This window comes from Podarcis liolepis (assembly GCF_965112155.1).
Source record: "Podarcis liolepis genome assembly, chromosome: 17".
NCBI classification, from domain to species: Eukaryota; Metazoa; Chordata; class Lepidosauria; order Squamata; family Lacertidae; genus Podarcis; species Podarcis liolepis.
The window spans coordinates 18,548,133-18,565,947 of NC_139571.1; the positions used below are offsets into that span (position 1 = coordinate 18,548,133).

Consider the following 17,815-nt stretch of genomic DNA (forward strand, 5'->3'; position numbering starts at 1 on the left):
TGTACTGTATTTTTCTGTCTATAAGCACCCCCATGTATAAGATGCCCCCTACTTTTGGGGACTCAGATTGAAGAAATGGGGGGGAGATGTATCCGTGTAGAAGACACCCCCTAATTTTTGACATTATTTTTTAGGAGGAAAACCTAGTCTTATACACAGAAAAAAACGGCATATACTGCAGGGACGTGAATTTGGAAGAATGACATGGTCCTCTTTAAATGATGCACTAGGTACTTAAAATTATGTGGACACTGAGAACTGAAATGAAACAGTTTGCTACAGACCATAAAACCACTAAGATACGGTACTAAATCATATCTGTACTGATCAACTCTGAACTAGTTCACCAGATAGCTATCTGGTCTCTCTCCATCCTCTATCAAATTTGTTATGTACTGAACAGCAATTTAACTGTAATCTTCCCATCTGTTGCAGACTTACTTGGAAGTAGCCCCGCTGATCCGAGTGGGACATACTTCTAAGTAAAAATGTATGAGATTGAGTTGCATGACTATATATATAACACAACCATGAAGAATGTGTATCTGAAGCCCACAATTCCAGCTTTTGTGAACTGTAAAGGGAAAGCGAAGAGGCAGAAGCTGCCATGGAATAGTCTGGAACACACTTTATCTAGGAAGGTAAGGTTTTCCAAGTTGACTGTTGATCAAGTTGCGCCAAAAGAAAACTTCTTGGAACAGGAGAGAACAAAAGGAGACTTGAAAGGTAAATGGATCTTGGGAAGACCTGGGTGGTAAAATATTTTGAATGGACTTAAGTACAACGAGGAAAGCCTGTGTTCATTTTAGGAAATCAGTAGCAAGGACAGTGGTACATATAAAATGGATGGAAGGGGTAAGCAGGAATAGTTTGGTGCAAGTGGGAAAACCACAAAACCACAAAAACTTGGGAATTCCTGACAGTGTGGGGATTTGGCTAGCTGAACCTCAAAATTTATTTAAATGCTTTGGGGTTCTACAAATTCTTAAGCCCGGTGATGTCAGCTGATGGGAGGGTGAGCCTGGTTGCAGGAAAATGGCTTCGCAGGCCAAACTGGACCCCCTTGTGGGACAAGACGTGTGAACATGCTGAAGGTCCCCGCTCCTGTAATAAGTACTGCTCCAAGTGTCCCTATTTTCCAGGGATAGTCCTGGATTTCTGAAGCCATCCTGGTTTCTGATTTGATCCCAGAATGTCCCGCTTTTCCTTAGGATGTCCCTAATTTCATCAGAGAAATGTTGGCAGGTATGGTAGGATGTCCCTATTTTCATCAGAGGGTATGGAGTCATGCGATCTCTGAGCCAAGGAGATATGTAACTATACCACCTTTAGAAGACATCTGAAGGCAGCCCTGTATAGGGAAGCTTTTTTAATGTTCAGTGTTTAATTATGTTTTTATATATGTCGGAAGCTACCGAGAGTAGCTGGAGCAACTACAGTAGGCGGGGTATAAAGAATAAAATTATGATGATGATTAGGGAATAGGACATCCCTAATTTCATTGGAGAAACGTTGGAGGGTATGGGTTATGCAACCTCTGAGCCAAGTAGATAAGTAACTATACAACTTTCCCTTTCCTGTGTATATTACAAATGAGACCATCAAAACATGATAAAAAGTAATCTATTTAGCACCAGTGATTTTTCCTAAGTCTCATTCTGTTACTGCAACTGCAGGCCTTTTTCCACAATGGAAGGTCTTAGAGCAAACTCTTATCTTTCTAAATTTTTGCTGCTATGCTCTCCTGCTGTTAGTTATAAAAAAAGAAGAAAAAGAAGCAGTGAAAAAGCATAGTACGCATTAATATTTTAGAGTAGCAGTTACCTTTCTGGCCTGATTTTCCAGACTGCTCACAAGAAAGCAACCACCAATATAATATTTATTTTATCTATTTCATAAAAGAACCCACATCCCGGATGCTGTGTGCTCTGATAAGTAATTTAAAGTAGAACCCCAAAACACAGAAAACACAATCCAGAAATCAACAACATTATAGATCAAAGAAGTTAACTCCTCTAATCCCTAGGAAAAGTTAACATTGAGCTTATGATCTATTGCTTTAGTACAGACAGGTGTACATTAGGTATAGCTCCCCCAAGGGGCAGTTTTCCCTCTAGTGAATTGCCCCCATGGTCGAAGTTCACCTTAAGGGGAAAGCTGTATTCGATGCATGTTGCTGAGGACCATTCAACTACAAAGGAGCAACATCTGAGTGGCTGTGGTCTGGGAACTTTGAGGTTGCTCACAGTCTCCTCACATCGAGGTTGAAGGGGAAAGAGTTCAGGCATTTTCAATCTTGCACAGTTGGGAAAATGTGTATTGCCTGTTGTGGCATGGCATTCCTGATGGGTTTGGCGATGGCAAAGAGCGCAAGAGGAGGCTCGGCTGTGCAAATTGGCCTGAAACTACCTATTTGGATCCCTTATTATGGTGCCAGATGAACTGTGCCATGAGTTGGACAGCACAAATAAATGTGTTGCTGTTTTAAAGAATGGGTCGGCAAACTAAGGTCCGCGGGCAGGCCGGATCAGGCCCAACTGCCTTCTAAATCCGGCCTGCAGACGGTCCAGGAATCTAGGCAGCCGGCATAGCATGCACGCACAATGGTTTTTGCGACTCAGCCAGTGTTGGGGGTCAAAAGTGAGGCGGGTGGCTGCTCAAGCCAAGCCCCTTATCCGTCCGCCACGCGCGCAGCAACCTTTTCTTCCGGGGGGGGGAGGGAAAAGGAGCCACAGTTTGGATTTCCACCATACAGCTGCCGGCGACTGACCTCAGCAAAAGCAGCTGCGGAGGCAGAGGCTCAGAGGCGCCTCGGGAGCGACGCCTGCCCATGTCTGTGGCGGCGGTGATCCCCGCAACAAGATGCGGGGAGCGCCTGGGCGGCTGCACTCCAAAACAGTTCTGTGCTCTGCTGGGGAGGCCATTCATTAGCTACACGGTGCATGGAAAGGCAAATAGCCGCCGCCTTGTTTTCCCTCACGCAGGGAAAAGAACTTTTTGCTTGAGCGGCGCCAGCCTGACTTAGCATGGCCAATGGCTTTTCCCTTCACTCACGCATGCGCACACGTTCTCCAGGGCTGACAGGAATGGCGTGCTTACCTCAGCCCCCCACCCTGCCTTACAAGAGAAATACTAACTGTCAACGCGTAAAACACAAAGGAAGCAGCGTAGGTGTATGAAGGAACACCCCCCCCAAAAAAAAAATTACATTTGGGCAACGATGGGGTTGGTCCCAATAAGGGTTTTTGCAAACAACGTGGGTCATAATCATGGCAACATATAGTCCGGCCCCACACAAGGTCTGAGGGACAGTGGACCGGCCCCCTGCTGAAAAAGTTTGCTGACCCGTGTTTTAACGCATCATCTTGCCCAGGGTAAGCGGCATTGATCAAAGCCAGGACTTGGAAATAATTAGGCGTGGTCACATTTTATCATGACATTGTTTTTAGAATGTGGCCATTCCAATAACAGTGTTTCTTTTAGTACAGAAAATAAAATAAAAAATAATTCAAAAATACTATTATTGAGATACAAACGTGGCCGGGGTTGGGGGTCAGGGAGAGAGTCAAGCAAGTTACTCACATTCTGAAGGTTGGCTTCTACTGATTTCATATGGGCAGCGATTAATTCTTTGTCTCTGTTGAAGGAAAGAAAAAAGAAAACAAGAAAACAACTCGTAACAGACACTGGCTAGCATGTTTACAGTCACAATTAATGTCACATCCATTATTTGTTAGCTTTGTCAACAGCCTCAAGATTTGCTGTCCTTGGATAACTCTGATGCAAGTATAAAATGCTTAGCTTAGATAGCTATAAAGAGACTGCCACAGGCAACGCTTTCTCTTCTTTTTCTTCAGCAGACTGAAGGTGAAGCATATGGTGCTTCCTGTAGAAAGCAGATTGATAAGCAAGTCTTGACAAATTTCCACTGTGGGGGCCGATAACAGCTCTACCTACGATTCCACACTGGACAACACTGGGTAGGCTCCGAGTCTTTCATTAGTATTTGCTAATGAGCTGCTATGGATGCTTCCACAAATTCAGAATTTAATGCTTGTGGCTGAGGATCATCTGGATCCTAGTGTACCTAGAAATGTTGAGAATAGGGTATATCTTGGGTTTCAACAGTGTAAAGGAGTATGTCTTCAATTCCGTTAACAATCTGGTTAGCTGTTGAGTTATTCAGTTCAGTATTTACAAACCAAACAGTTCTTATAAAAGAACATGTACATGCAGATTTTTTCCTGACTGTTAGTTTCATCACTGTTTAGGTCAAAAGTCCCATTCTAAACAGAATGACTTCCTTACTAAGAACACCTGCCAAAATTGGCCTTGCATTCAGGTGTGCAATGGCCAACACACGGCTTATCCTTTGAATGCTGCCACCACATTTCCCTTCTTTTACACCCTAATTAGGGAATGAAGAGGGGCAGAGTTTTGAGGGGACAGTGGTGGGTATGTGGAAAATCCCCCTGCTTGCCATATCTTCCCTGCAAAGATCTCCCTTCTCATTTTCCAGTGGAGAATGAGAAGCCTGACTTCACATATCGTTGTGTACTGCCAAACTTCCTAGTTTTACCATACTGAGAGAAAAGCAATCAAACTCAGAATACCCTCTTTGGGCAGAATGGACTAATATATTCCTAATGTCATCTCATGCCTAGCCAGGTGTGTCAAGAAAGTTGAAATTTCCAAGCCATTTAGTTTGTCACTTTCGTGACCGTGAGTTGTGGCGAGATTGCAATGTTAGTTTTCATTCTTTGTAATTTCGTAATGATGTTGTATTTTTAATTGCTATAACCAGTCCTTTGGCAGGTAATAAATTAACATTCTTGTAGTAGTAGCAGTAATAGAATAGACTGATAAGTTTATTTTTGAAGCCTGGGAGAAAGGGGTTGAATGTCTGAAACGAAACAGCTAGGCTGATACAGTTAATGTATGTTTTGTGAGGGTTTCCATCATGACAGCTGAGAATTTATGTGGATTCTTTTATATGGGTCAAGCGTAAGCTGTGGTAGGTTATTTCTGCCCTTTTTGGCCCTTTGTTATACAGTGGTACCTCTAGATGTGAACTGGATCCGTTCCGGAGCCCCGTTCGCATCTAGAAGCAAACATAACCAGCGATGGCACGTCTGCACACACACGTGTCGCTTTTCGCCACTTCTGCGCATGCGCATGACATCATTTTGAGCATCTGCACATGGACAAACGCCAAAACCTGGAAGTAACACGCTCCATTACTTCTGGGTTGCCGTGGAGCACAACTCGAACACGCTCATCCCAAAGCACATTCAACCTGAGGTATGACTGTAGTCCAATGATATGTCTGTAGGATTTTCAGAATGAACTTTGCGATTTGTTAGGTCAGGGCAGTTCACACTTTTCATACCAAGTGGGCCACAAGAGTACTTCGCCACGGAACCTGTGGGCCACACACTGCCTCGTTGCATGCAGGAGGGGAACAAAGCCAACCTTTGACCCCAACCCCAGCCTTGCGCTGCCTTCCCAAAGCCAGCTAAGCGAAGTGTCAGACTTTGGGAAGGAGGCACAAGGCTCTGGCAGGGTCCTAGAGCCCTCCCCCTGCCTCCTTCCCAAAGTTGGGAAATAACTAACTAGGCTTTGGGAAGGAGGAGGGAGGACTCTAGAACATGGCTGGAGCCCTCACGCCTCCTTCCCAAAGACCAGCGGCTCACTTAGCCGCAGAGGCGAAGCTAGCTGCTTCGGCACCCAGCGCGGCCTGTGGAGGCAGGGCTGGCCGCCGGTGGGGATGCGCTGCCGGCGGGGCGCATCCCATGGGGGTACGGCAGCGGCAACTGTCCCGGGGGGGGTGTCACCTGCGGTGATGTCACACCCCCCCTCAGGGATGACACCCAGGGCAGACCGCCCCCACCTTTCTTCGCCTCTGCTTTGTCGGCTTTGGGAATGCAACTTCCTCAAAGGCTGAATTGATGGGTCAAATGTTGCCGAAGGCTGCTGAAAAAAGGCATTGAGGGCTGCCTGTGGGTTTTGAGATGTGTGTTTGACCACCCTGAGTTCGAGGGTTCTGACTGAAGACAATAAATGCACAGCACTGCCTGCAGGGGGAAGACTGTGAGGTGACAGACTCAGAAGAGACTGAGGTTGAGCCTGGACCCGACAGAAGTAGCGTCAGCCGCTAAAAGAAGCAGGCGAAAGTCTGAGGGTTGGGAGATCCTTGTGGTGGCGGGCAGCTGTTTAAGAAGAAGCCAAGACACCAGAGCTAAAATGGAGGAAGGATGGTGCTGAGAAGATCTGAAGGGAGAGAGAAACCCAGATTTGCCAGCGCACAGGTCTTTGCAAACGGCAACCATCAGCCGACACAAAGCATGGCCAATGATGGTGCTTGTGTGTTGCCACAGAGGTTTATAGACCAACACGTGCAAGTATTCTGATCTTCATTCTTGCAGATGCAATATACGCCTCGCTCTAGTCTGCCACGTATTGCCCTACGCTGGCTTTTCATATAAAGCCCTTTGCTCTTTCGCCAGGACCGCTTGCTGAATTCAAGTCTGCTAGCCAGCGATGGTGGCTCGAGCGCTGTGCAACAGGAAAGAGAGAAGGGGTCAGCACCGCTTGTCCTAAAATCACACCCATCCTTGGGCTCCGCAATGACTGAAATGGGCCATTAGTATGTTGAACTAACTTTTCTTCCTTCAAGAGGATCTTTTACTAAATTTCAAAGACAGGCAGCTGTACTTTTGTTTTCCAGCGCTGCATTATCCAAGGCTAAAACCCTTTGCATGAAAGTAAGAATTGATCTTTTGTCTGTTTCAAGTGATCTCCCCAAGGCCCCAGTGCTCACTTTGCTGCCATGCGGAGGGCACTCTCTGCATCGCGTATGCTCTCCTCCAGCCGACGCTTGTCCTGCTCCAGCTGGGTAAGATGTCTATTGAGCTGACGCAGAGATTGATCTTTTCTTCTCAGCTCCATCTTTGCCTCGGAGAGACTCTGGGAGCAGACAGAAAGCAGAGTTACTTGTCAGCTCCGATAATTAACTTCAATTTATGCCATAGGCTATTAAACAAAGAGGAATACAGACTGACTGTGAAATAGATTGAGGCTATTTTCTAATAAAAATAGTATCTATTTACCCTTCTTACAACATCCAGCGCGTTGAAAAATTTAACTGCATTACGGCAGCACACAAGAACACTCCCACCTGCCACAATCGCAGATACTACAGGTGCTATACAGATTTTTTAAAGTTATTTTATGCTTTCCTTACAGTATTTCGAATGAAGAGTTACATGTGCAATTTAAAGTATATTTTAAAAAGAGAAACCCCAAAGCATCTCAATTTATGGAAGCGTTTTAATGGAAAACTGCTGCTCAGGAGGGAAAGGAATAGAAATATAGATGAAACAGATGACATAAATATAAATAGGAGCCAGCTCCTAGAGGTCGAGGGGCCTTCAGCCCCCCAATAAAATATTTGAGGGCCCCCCTCCCAGTTGATGGGCACTGCCATTCAAATGGCGTGAGTTCGGTGCATCATGTGATCGATTATAAGGGGCGGGGCTTACCTCCCCCCAATATTTTATTCAAGTTGGCCACCCTGTAGATCTCTCTCTCTCTCTCTCTCTCTCTCTCTCTCACACACACACACACACACACTATATATATATATGGAAAGAGAGAACCACCCATTCTATAGTCCCTCAATTTGTTACAATACCATTCTGACAATTACAGTGGTACCTCAGGTTACATACGCTTCAGGTTACAGACTCCGCTAACCCAGAAATAGTGCTTCAGGTTAAGAACTTTGCTTGAGAATGAGAACAGAAATTGTGCTCTGGCGGTGCAGCAGCAGCAGGAGGCCCCATTAGCTAAAGTGGTGCTTCAGGTTAAGAACAGTTTCAGGTTAAGAACGGACCTCTGGAATGAATTAAGTACTTAACCCGAGGTACCACTGTATAAAACACAAACATTCTGTAAGTGAGTCATATGGCTTTTCTGATTTTCACATTTTACTGCAGTTTCCATCTCTTGAAGGCTTCCCCAGGATCTACTCTCTAACATAAAATGTTTCAAGTAGAAAAGTAGTTTAGACTGATACATTCATGCACACAATTCCCCAAAGGACAAACAATTAGACAACTTGCATGCAAACTACAATCAAGGCCTTTATTCTGGATTTGCTAAGCCCAATTTTCAATTCACAGCTCAAGCTCTTCTTTTAATCTAGCCTTCCCTATTGTTGAAAGATATTACAATTTGTAGAGCCTAGAGATATGCCAGGGCTATATTAGATTTTTCGTAGTCTCTGCATTTTGTTTATTCTTGTCTGTATTTAGAGTTTCTTACACAAAAATCTAATTCTAAAAATACACCTTTTTGTAAGAGTTTACCTTTCAGCTGTAATGCTTATTGCAAAAGGACTTAGCTGTACTGTAGCAGGACTAAATTCCTATATGCTACTTTGACAAATTAAAAAGTTATAACCTTCAAAATGGAGCCAGGAATTTTAAAATATCTGCATAACGCTTTACATCTATTCTTAACATCTTCCATCTGAGGATTTGAAAGGATCAAGCAGTAGAAGAATTTGGGGTATTGATTTCCAGGAAGGCTAAGCAAGCAAACTTAGCCTATGTCAATGGAAACTCAACTGTGGAACGGAAGCCCAAAGGACCTCTGCAGGGCAAGCTCAGATTATATCAAACACCTGGGAAGCAGAGGGCCACTTCTAAGATTGCTTTTGAAAGACTTGGGCACACACCTTGGGAGGATTCTGCAAATTCAGGAAAACAATAACCATCGCATACATATTGGAATCGAGGCTCGTGAACCCAAGAATAGCTCTGAGATTATTTCTCTACAGGTTCCATTGCTCTGAAATGGTTGTACATAGGATGATTGACAAGAGGGCCTCAAAGATCTTCAGATACAGATGTTCCTCTTGGGAGTGACTCAGAGAACGAATGCCGAGAAGAAATCAGAAATTGGGGTGGGGAGTCCAGTTCCTATTACAGTGGTACTTTGGGTTACATACGCTTCAGGTCACATATGCTTCAGGTTACAGACTCTGCTAAACCAGAAATATTACCTCGGGTTAAGAACTTTGCTTCAGGATGAGAACAGAAATCATGCTCCGGTGGCGTGGCGGCAGCAGGAGGCCCCATTAGCTAAAGTGGTGCTTCAGGTTAAGAACAGTTTCAGGTTAAGAACAGGCCTCCGGAACGAATTAAGTACTTAACCCAAGGTACCACTGTACTGAATTTAAACTAGCATTTAAATGCAAAATGTACATTTAAAGTCTGCAAGACAGTGACAATACAGCTGAAGGAGAAAATATAGTTATCTCGTAACAACAGTGTTCTAGGATGAATGTGCCTATTGCCACGTATACTTTCTTTATCAAATGGGAAAACCACATTCACGCAAAATTCAGTTGATCGAATTTAGAAGGGTTGGTGGGAGGGAGATTGCATTACTCAAGAATTTCCCCTTTCCCTTTTTTTTAAAATTCATATAGAAGATAAATTCATTGCTTCAAAAGCCTTTTTGATACTGCAGGAAGAATATATGGTCCTTTTTTTTTCCTTTTTAAGAAAAACAAACAGCACCAAATATTTCTCCGGGAGAAATATGACACTACAAAACAAGACACATTCTGTACATTATAAATCTGAACTTAACTCTATTTTATTCTTATACAGAATGTGCTATTCCTTGCATGCAGGTCTTTTGCCTTCCTACACCCAAGTGCACGGCAATTGGGGGGGGGGGCTTCAGAGTTTAGCTTTAGACCATCACTCCCTTAATGTCTTTTTTATGTTGAGATTCCACACCGAGAAGCTTAGATATTCTTACAACATTGATGGCATTAGGTAGGCCTTCATTCTTCTTCTTCTTCTTCTTCTTCTTCTTCTTCTTCTTCTTCTTCTTGAGGTCTTTTGCCCATGAAAAGTTGCAGCTAGCTATAGGCATGATTGAGAGGCGCCTGCTGTTGGTGGGTAGTAGACTAAAAACCTCCTTCTGCCTGCAGAAGATAGATTCAGGCTTCTCTAGACTGCAACTATTTGTTTTTTAATAATAATAATAATAATAATAATAATAATAATAATAATAATACCCCGCTTTTTACTTCAGCCAGGCTTCGGAGTTGCTTGCCAATAATAAAAACATATAATATACAGAAATGCACCATAGGGTGCAATCCATTTGAGATTAAATAGGTTTTAAACCAACCTGTTTAAATGGGCTTCATGTGTGCTTTAAATGTTCTGACATCGCACTCAGTAAGCAAGGCAAAGAAGGTGCTACTTCCATTTAGCATCACAGTGTGAACTATATGTGATATTGGCACACAGGCAAACACGATGAATTGATGAGTGCAGCTAAGTCATCATTTCAAGCATTCAGTTTGCAGGCAACAGGGCGCAACTTTATACGCTGGGAAAATAAAAAGAGGCTAGACCATTTCTCTTCTTCCACTTTTCCTAACAAAATAATCTAAACGCTTTTCCTCCTAGAAACACTTACTCAACGGAATTAAAACTACACTGAGCTATTTCCTATTTACTGCAAAAAAAGCAAGAAAACCCCCCAAAAACCTGGCCATTACATCCTAACTGGCAAACTCTGTTGGTTACCTGCCCTCCCAACATGAACTGCAAACCACGATCAAACTGTGGTTTGCAATTCTGGTTTGGAGAACAAGCACAAACCATAGGGAACACATGAGCCTTAGGCTCACTCATGCAACACCAAACCATGGCTTAGTATTTCATGAAAACCAGTTCAGAAGGGTTTGCATTTCTGAAGAGCTCCTGAAGTAACCATCAAAATGATTCCTTACTACCATTGCACCCAATTTTTACAATTAAAAAAAATTCCACCTTTCTTTTTTGCCTCGGATAAGACCACGGCAGGCGGAATTTTAGCAGATTTTTGAGGTTTGGGGGGCTCCGGTTTGTTTTTTTAAGGATGCTAAATCTGCTTTGAATCCCTACCACCAAGTTGTTCAAAGACAATAGAGGGGAAACCTGAAAGCAACAAAAGTTTACGTGACCTGGAGAGGTGAAGAATAATTTGCAGGCATCAAATGATGACTATCCTGGACACTTTCAGGAGAAAGTCTCACCTCTGCTTTTTAAACTTGGCCTTTGCAGGTTAAAGATAAACCTCCAAAATGGTTGGAATTACTAAACCACCAAAACGGTTGGAATCACTTAACCTCAAAAATGGTTGAGCAATAGTCCGGAGTGCTTTAAAGTAATATATTTTCGGTTGCTAAGCCTTCCCCCTCCACCGCCCCCCACTCCCCATTTCTTCAGATTGATCTAATTAAAACCCCCGATAAACTTTATGGGCTCTAATATTTCCAGCCGAACGACGGAAACCAAGAGGGTGTGCCTCAAGGCAACAAGGCGGCCATGATAAGCAGCGGGCTAGCCACTAATTTCTCAACCAGGGTAGAGATTGTGAAAAGCGCGATGTTCTGATATCCAAGAAACTGTTCAGGGGAGAATAGGATAAATCAAGTTTAATAACTCTGGTCCTAATTGTTCCCCCAATGCTCAACTCTAATTACTTGGAGAACTCTCCTGACTGTCACCTGATATTAAGTTGTTGGAGGCTGAGTGTGGAACGGCGAGATAATCAATAAACATTTAGAGGGGAGAAGAATGAAGATTCCCCGTTAAGCAGTGGGAAGCGGCAGCACCCAAAGCCCTTCTGCTCATGAGAAAGCCTATGGGAGACGCGCCGTGATTGCAAAGCAATAATCCAAAGCCCTGTTTTCGGGCCTCGAGGCAGGAGTACGTCTGAGGGAAAAAGGTTAACACGGTCACCCTAATTACAGCCCACTTTCACATGCTTCATATATAAGCGAAGACAAGCCAATTAGGTAGAGAGGAAGATAAGAGAAGTTTTATTTGTATACTAATTAAACCCCTGATGAAATTAAAGGAAAAACATACAGCTCTGTAATTGTGTCTGAGAAAGGTCACTTCAGGTTCAGTTATCAGAAAAGCACAGCCTTGAGATATTTCACTTAATCCACAATACAGCCCCTTTCTCTTCTTTTTTCTTTTGCTCCCTGGGCCTTAATATTTACAGAAATAGGAAAATTTCAAAGCCCGATAGCGCATTTATCTTGGAAGCGTTGTCGTAGACAAATTTGAACCGCTGGAAAGTTGAAGCTGGATAAGAGAGAGCAGGACAAAAACACAAAACGCCCACCTACTGCCGGCCTACAGCGTTGTGCAGACGCAGAGAGTGTTCGTTTGGAAATGCAAAGAGCCTTAAGACACATTATATTTAACACATTATATTGTTAAAGACAAAATAGCCAAGCATATAAAGGAGTAAGTCTTGCTGAACGAGAGCCAGGTTCAAAGTGCATTTCAATGCCACCCCGGCTCAGCTTCAGATAACATTAGCCACATTTCGCTTTCGCTGTATTAGCTGGCAAAATGTTTTAAAAATAGAATAATACTAATATCAAACTTGGCAACAGAGCAATGCAATCCTACGCTCCAATTATCCCTTGGAAGTGAGATACAAGCTTAGGGAGGAAGAGATGGGAGGTGCATTTTTTTATAAAGGAGATTTCACAAACAGAATTTCTTCTGAATTTTTTTGCAAAAACTCACTTCCCACTATAGTTATAACAAGATCCTGTTTACAGTGAATTTATCCCAGGAGTCAGGTGACTCATGACATGAATATTAAGTGAGAATACTAAGCAAGAATCCTGCCTATACAGTGGTACCTCGGGTTAAATCCAGTGGTGCCTCGCAAGACGAAATTAATTCGTTCCGCAAGTTTTTTCTTCTTGCGAGTTTTTCGTCTTGCGAAGCACGGTTTCCCATAGGAATGCATTGAAAATCAATCAATGCGTTCCTATGGAGACCGTCCGGGGACAGAGGGGAAGCGCCGCGCGGACCTGTTTAAAGCAAGGGGCGGCAGGGAGAAGATTGCTTCTCCCTGTTGCCTGCCCCACAATCTCCGGGGACAGAGGGGAAGGCGCGTGCGCCTTCCCCTCTGTCCCCGGACCTGTTTTAAAGCAAGGGAAGGGGCAGCGGGGAGAATCACTTCTCCCTGTTGCCGCCCCTTGGTTCAAAAGGGGTCCGGGGAGAGAGGGGAAGGCGCGCGCGCGTTCCCCTCTGTCCCCGGAGATTGCGGGGCTGGCAACGGGGAGAAGCGATCTTCTCCCCGCCGCCCCTTGCTTCAAAAGAGGTCCGGGGACAGCGGGGAAGACACGCTGCGCTTCCCCGCTATCCCTGGAGCTTGCGGGGCAAGCTTCATTTTGCGAAGCAAGCCCATAGGGAAATGCGTCTTGCGAAGCGGCTAAGAAAACGAAAAACTCCTTCGTCTAGCGAGTTTTTCATCTTCCGAGGCGTTCGTCTTGTGGGGTACCACTGTACTTAATTCGTTCCAGAGGTCCGTACTTAACCTGAAACTGTTCTTAACCTGAAGCACCACTTTAGCTAATGGAGCCTCCTGCTGCTGCTGCTGCTGCCGCGCCGCCACTGCATGATTTCTGTTCTCATCCTGAAGCAAAGTTCTTAATCTGAAGCACTATTTCTGGGTTAGCAGAGTCTGTAACCTGAAGCATATGTAACCCAAGGTACCATTGTAGAGAAAACTGACTTTATTAAGTTTACCACGGTGGAAGCTTTTGTTCTAGAATACAGACTCAAGCCCTGGATTCACCTTTTCCTGCTAAGCCATCTTTAAATTCAGCCCTCCTGGGGCAACCAAAGGCTATCTTTTCACGATGGAATTTAATCGATGTGCCTCCAAAATTGGAACTCTTAACATTTGAAAATTGGCAAGTCGTCTTCTGTCATATGATGTAGAAACATCATGAGGTACCTCCATGCATTACAGTGTTGTCAGAGATCTGTCAGAAATAACATGTGCAAGTTCTCCAAAGTTGGTGTTTTTATTTTTACTTTTAAAAATAAATTTGGCTTGCCAACGTTCCATAGAAGACAGGAGATAGCAGTCAATAGTGAATTTATTTATTTTTAAAAAAATATGATCACCCACTGCAATGATCATACACTGTGATATGATTTTAAAATCGTATCAGACATATTTTAATACTTATAAACACCTTAACAAAGAAATCTGGGGGGGGGGGCAATTAAATCTAAAGTAAACCACTAGCATATCTGACCTGAAAATATTATTAAGCAAATATAATCTGGCTAACCACGGATAATAACACAGAAATTACATATATGGAAATACTTTACAGAAACACTATTCCATGCTATATCTATCTATCTATCTATCTATCTATCTATCTATCTATCTATCTATCTATCTATCTGACTTTAACCAATTTAACTTTGAAAGCTAAACTAAAAGTTCAGGATATTGAAATTTTGTGCATATTTAGAATATTGTGTTGAGAAGAAGAGGAGTTTGGATTTGCTATCCCGCTTTATCACTACCCGAAGGAGTCTCAAAGCGGCTAACATTCTCCTTTCCCTTCCTCCCCCACAACAAACACTCTGTGAGGCGAGTGGGGCTGAGAGACTTCAAAGAAGTGTGACTGGCCCAAGGTCACCCAGCAGCTGCATGTGGAGGAGCGAGGAATCGAACCTGGTTTACCAGATTACAAGTCTACCTCTCTTAACCACTACACCACACTGGCGTAGAGGTGCACAAGTCATATAATGAAAGCATCATGACTTGCAATCAGAGAACTGCAAGTGGAAGAGGACCTTCCAAGTACCTCTCCTCCACCCGTAACTCCCTAGACCCTCATGGGTCTCGGTAAGGTTGCAGGACTCTCCTGAATAGGATGGGCTAGGGCAAGCATGTCCAACCGGTCGATTGCGATCTACCAGTCAATTGTGGGGTGTCCCTGGTCGATTGCGTGGTCCTGATTGACCCCCCCCAAAAAAAAAGCTCAACAACATCTTCCTCCTCCAAAAAAAAGTTCAACAACTTTGGTCAATCCAACGGTTAGATCACTGCCAGTTTTTTTAATATAGCGGGAGTAGATCGCAGTCTCTTGGGAGTTGGACCTGCCTGGGCTAGGGAATGGAAGGAGACTGCTGGGTAAGGTAAGATCTGGCAAAATCGGGCACCCAGGGTGACTTCACATGATTTTGAAGGATTCCCCTCTTTCTGCTGCAGCCCCCCACTCTCACACTATTCAGAAGAGCGACCCAACCCTCCAGAGGAACTTTTCGGAGACACAGGAGAGCGGACAGGAAAATCCCATTCTGCAAACTTTGTTTGACTTGTGGTTCTCAGGATCCAAGCCAACAGGTAACAAGGAACATCACGATGTGTGAAGCCTTGAACCGGCCAATAAGGTCTGGATCTACTGTTTTGGAGACACAGTAGTAGCATGCTCAGATTTTGTAAACACCGTGATTAATGCAAACACAAGATTTATCTGTGATAATGTGCAATGGTAGGTTGGGCAAAGAGTAGCGGAAAGGAGGAAATGAAGTGTGCAGTCCTACAAGGTCCTCCCTTTAACCATGGTAGTCTGTTTAAGTGAACAAGGGCAAACAGAATTAGCGCAGAGTTCATACTACTAAGATATCCAATCTCATTTCTATTTGAGCAGCTATTTTGGTATGAATTCTATGGAAAGAAAGAAAAAGATGAAAGCTTTGCACAAAAGGAAAAGGAGATCATGGGAAAAGTTGGTTAAGGTTAATAAAGACGCCCACAGGGCAAGTCCTATAAGCGCAACTCTCTAGTTTAAAATAACAACAAAAACTGCTAGGTATAAGGGACTTGGATATCAGAAGGTATCAGAAGCCAGAGAAAAGTCCCATGCATTGATATTCAAGCTGCTCAGAAAAATAGGGTTTAGAACATTAAGAAAAAAATTACGCACAACTTTATAGGTCTATCGATTCCCTCTGCACATCTCAAGGTAATATAGTTACTTTGTAGTTGATTCAATGCTCTAACAAAGATCTCTCAGGAAACTGGATTTAACAAGAGCCTTCTTGTATATTTGAACAAAATCTTAAAGGTACATAAAAGCTTTAAACTAACCGGGATAAGTGGTCTGCGTGCACGTCTGTTTAACACCTTTGCATTTAACTCGTGAAATAATCCCATTCCCCAACCCCCTCAAACGTACAAGTCAATAAATCTTTCCCACTGCAGTCTAAATTCCAAGGTCATGGAAAGAAGTGTTTATTAGTATAATTACAAAAAAAGCAATAATACCATTAAGCCTTCTGCGGCAGATTTAAGAAGAAGAAAAAACAACCCATTAGAAGCAGAAAATAAATAATAAAAAAGGATTTGGTAGGGGCATTCCCTCAACAAAGGTACAGAAGGCAAACCAAACATCAATTTTCATTAGTTGTTATTATTTTTGTTGTTGTTGTTGTTTGTAAATATATCTCCTTATTTAATCATCCTAAGGGCAGGCGCTGTTGAAAATTAAATGCAACAGATTTAATTGCATTTGCAGGTAGTGCTAAGCCAGGGGTCGGCAAACTAAGGGTTGCAGGCTGGATCAGGACCAATTGCTTTCAGGATCTGGCCCGCGGACTGTCCGTGGATCGGTGTGGGGATTCTGCTCGTTTGGGCTGCGCCATTTTCCGCCCTGCGCCATTTCCATTCCCCCCCTCCCTCACACACACACACACACACACTGCGGCGGCGCTTCCTCCCTCCCTCCTCTTGGCTTCTCCCCGCCCTGCCTAGAGGAGGAAGGGGGCTGGGCTGAGCTGGCTGAGCACCATTTTAAGCAGCCCCTCTCCGGAGCCAGCCCTTTCGCGCCGCTCATCTTCCCTCCTCCTCTGCCACCCGGGTGTGCCTAGGGGCCAGAGAGCGGAGCGAACGAGCTCCCTTTGCCTACCCACGAGAAGCAGCAGCAGTGGTGGTGGCAGCCCAAGGGAAGGGAAGCGCAGTGACTGGGGGTGGGACTACTTGCCCCCTTGCCTCTTCTTCCAGCTCCCCCCAGTGCCACTTCTCTGGCGCACCACAAGGCCTGAGGGACAGTGGACTGGCCCGCCACTTAAAAAGCTTTCTGACCTCTGTGCTAAGCCAAATCATGGCCCAGGACCAACATGGCTGTTCCCAGGGAGATCACAGCTGCTTTGCTCTTATCAGGTCCTTTTAGTTCAGCACAACATGACAGCTAAACCAAGGTTTGGCTTAACGAAACCTTCTGAACCAGGGATTGTGGTCTCTACTCCTCAGCCATGATCTGCACTCAAAGATTCGTACTCAAGGATACAGAGTGCACCAATCTAGCGCAGTTTTCTGATGGAAGATGCTCTCCATAGTCTCCAGCAGCCATCTTTCCTACTGTCCAAAAACAACTGTGATGGCCTGGGACTCGGGCTCGGACTCGGAGCCAGAGGAGTCTCAGTCCGCACCGGATCCTTTGCCTCAGGCATCATCTGAACCAAGTCTGGGGCCTGATCCTGAAGAGTCCCAGTCTGCACAGGTTCCCCTGCAACAAGCACCAGCTGGGCCGAGTCAGGGGCCTGAGCCTGCCCTGGCTCCAGATGCGGGGATTACCTCATTGCCTTCAGCTGGGCCATCACTTACAGCTGCTCCACTGCTGGTTGGGTCAGGGGAGGCTGAGGAGGCCCCTGGGTCTAGTAACCCACCGACGTCTCCCGAGCTGCAGAGACTAAGGTCTAAGAGAAGGAGAGACCTGAGTACTTGCAGGAGGAGTGCTCACCATTGGGAAAGGGAGGTGAGTCGCCGGGGGATCAGGACTTACAGAGATAAAAGGCTGCTGGACCCCGCCCCAGGTTGCAGAAGCAATGTTGCCCAAACCTGCCTGTGATCCTGTGCCTGACCTGGTTTGCTGCCTCATGTCCTGCCTTGGCCCTGTCGG

General features: G+C 44.6%; 1 protein-coding gene across 4 annotated transcripts in view; it reads right to left on the reverse strand.

The window, feature by feature from the left end:
• CCDC171 (coiled-coil domain containing 171) overlaps positions 1 to 17,815 on the reverse strand; it is a 209,797-nt gene that overhangs the window by 80,371 nt on the left and 111,611 nt on the right. For all 4 annotated transcript variants that reach the window (XM_083482216.1, XM_083482214.1, XM_083482215.1 and 1 more), the window contains 2 exons: positions 6,821 to 6,966; positions 3,583 to 3,637 (listed from right to left, as the gene is read on the reverse strand). In XM_083482216.1, the coding sequence (XP_083338342.1) occupies positions 3,583 to 3,637; positions 6,821 to 6,966 (201 nt within the window). The remainder of the gene's footprint in view (positions 1 to 3,582; positions 3,638 to 6,820; positions 6,967 to 17,815) is intronic.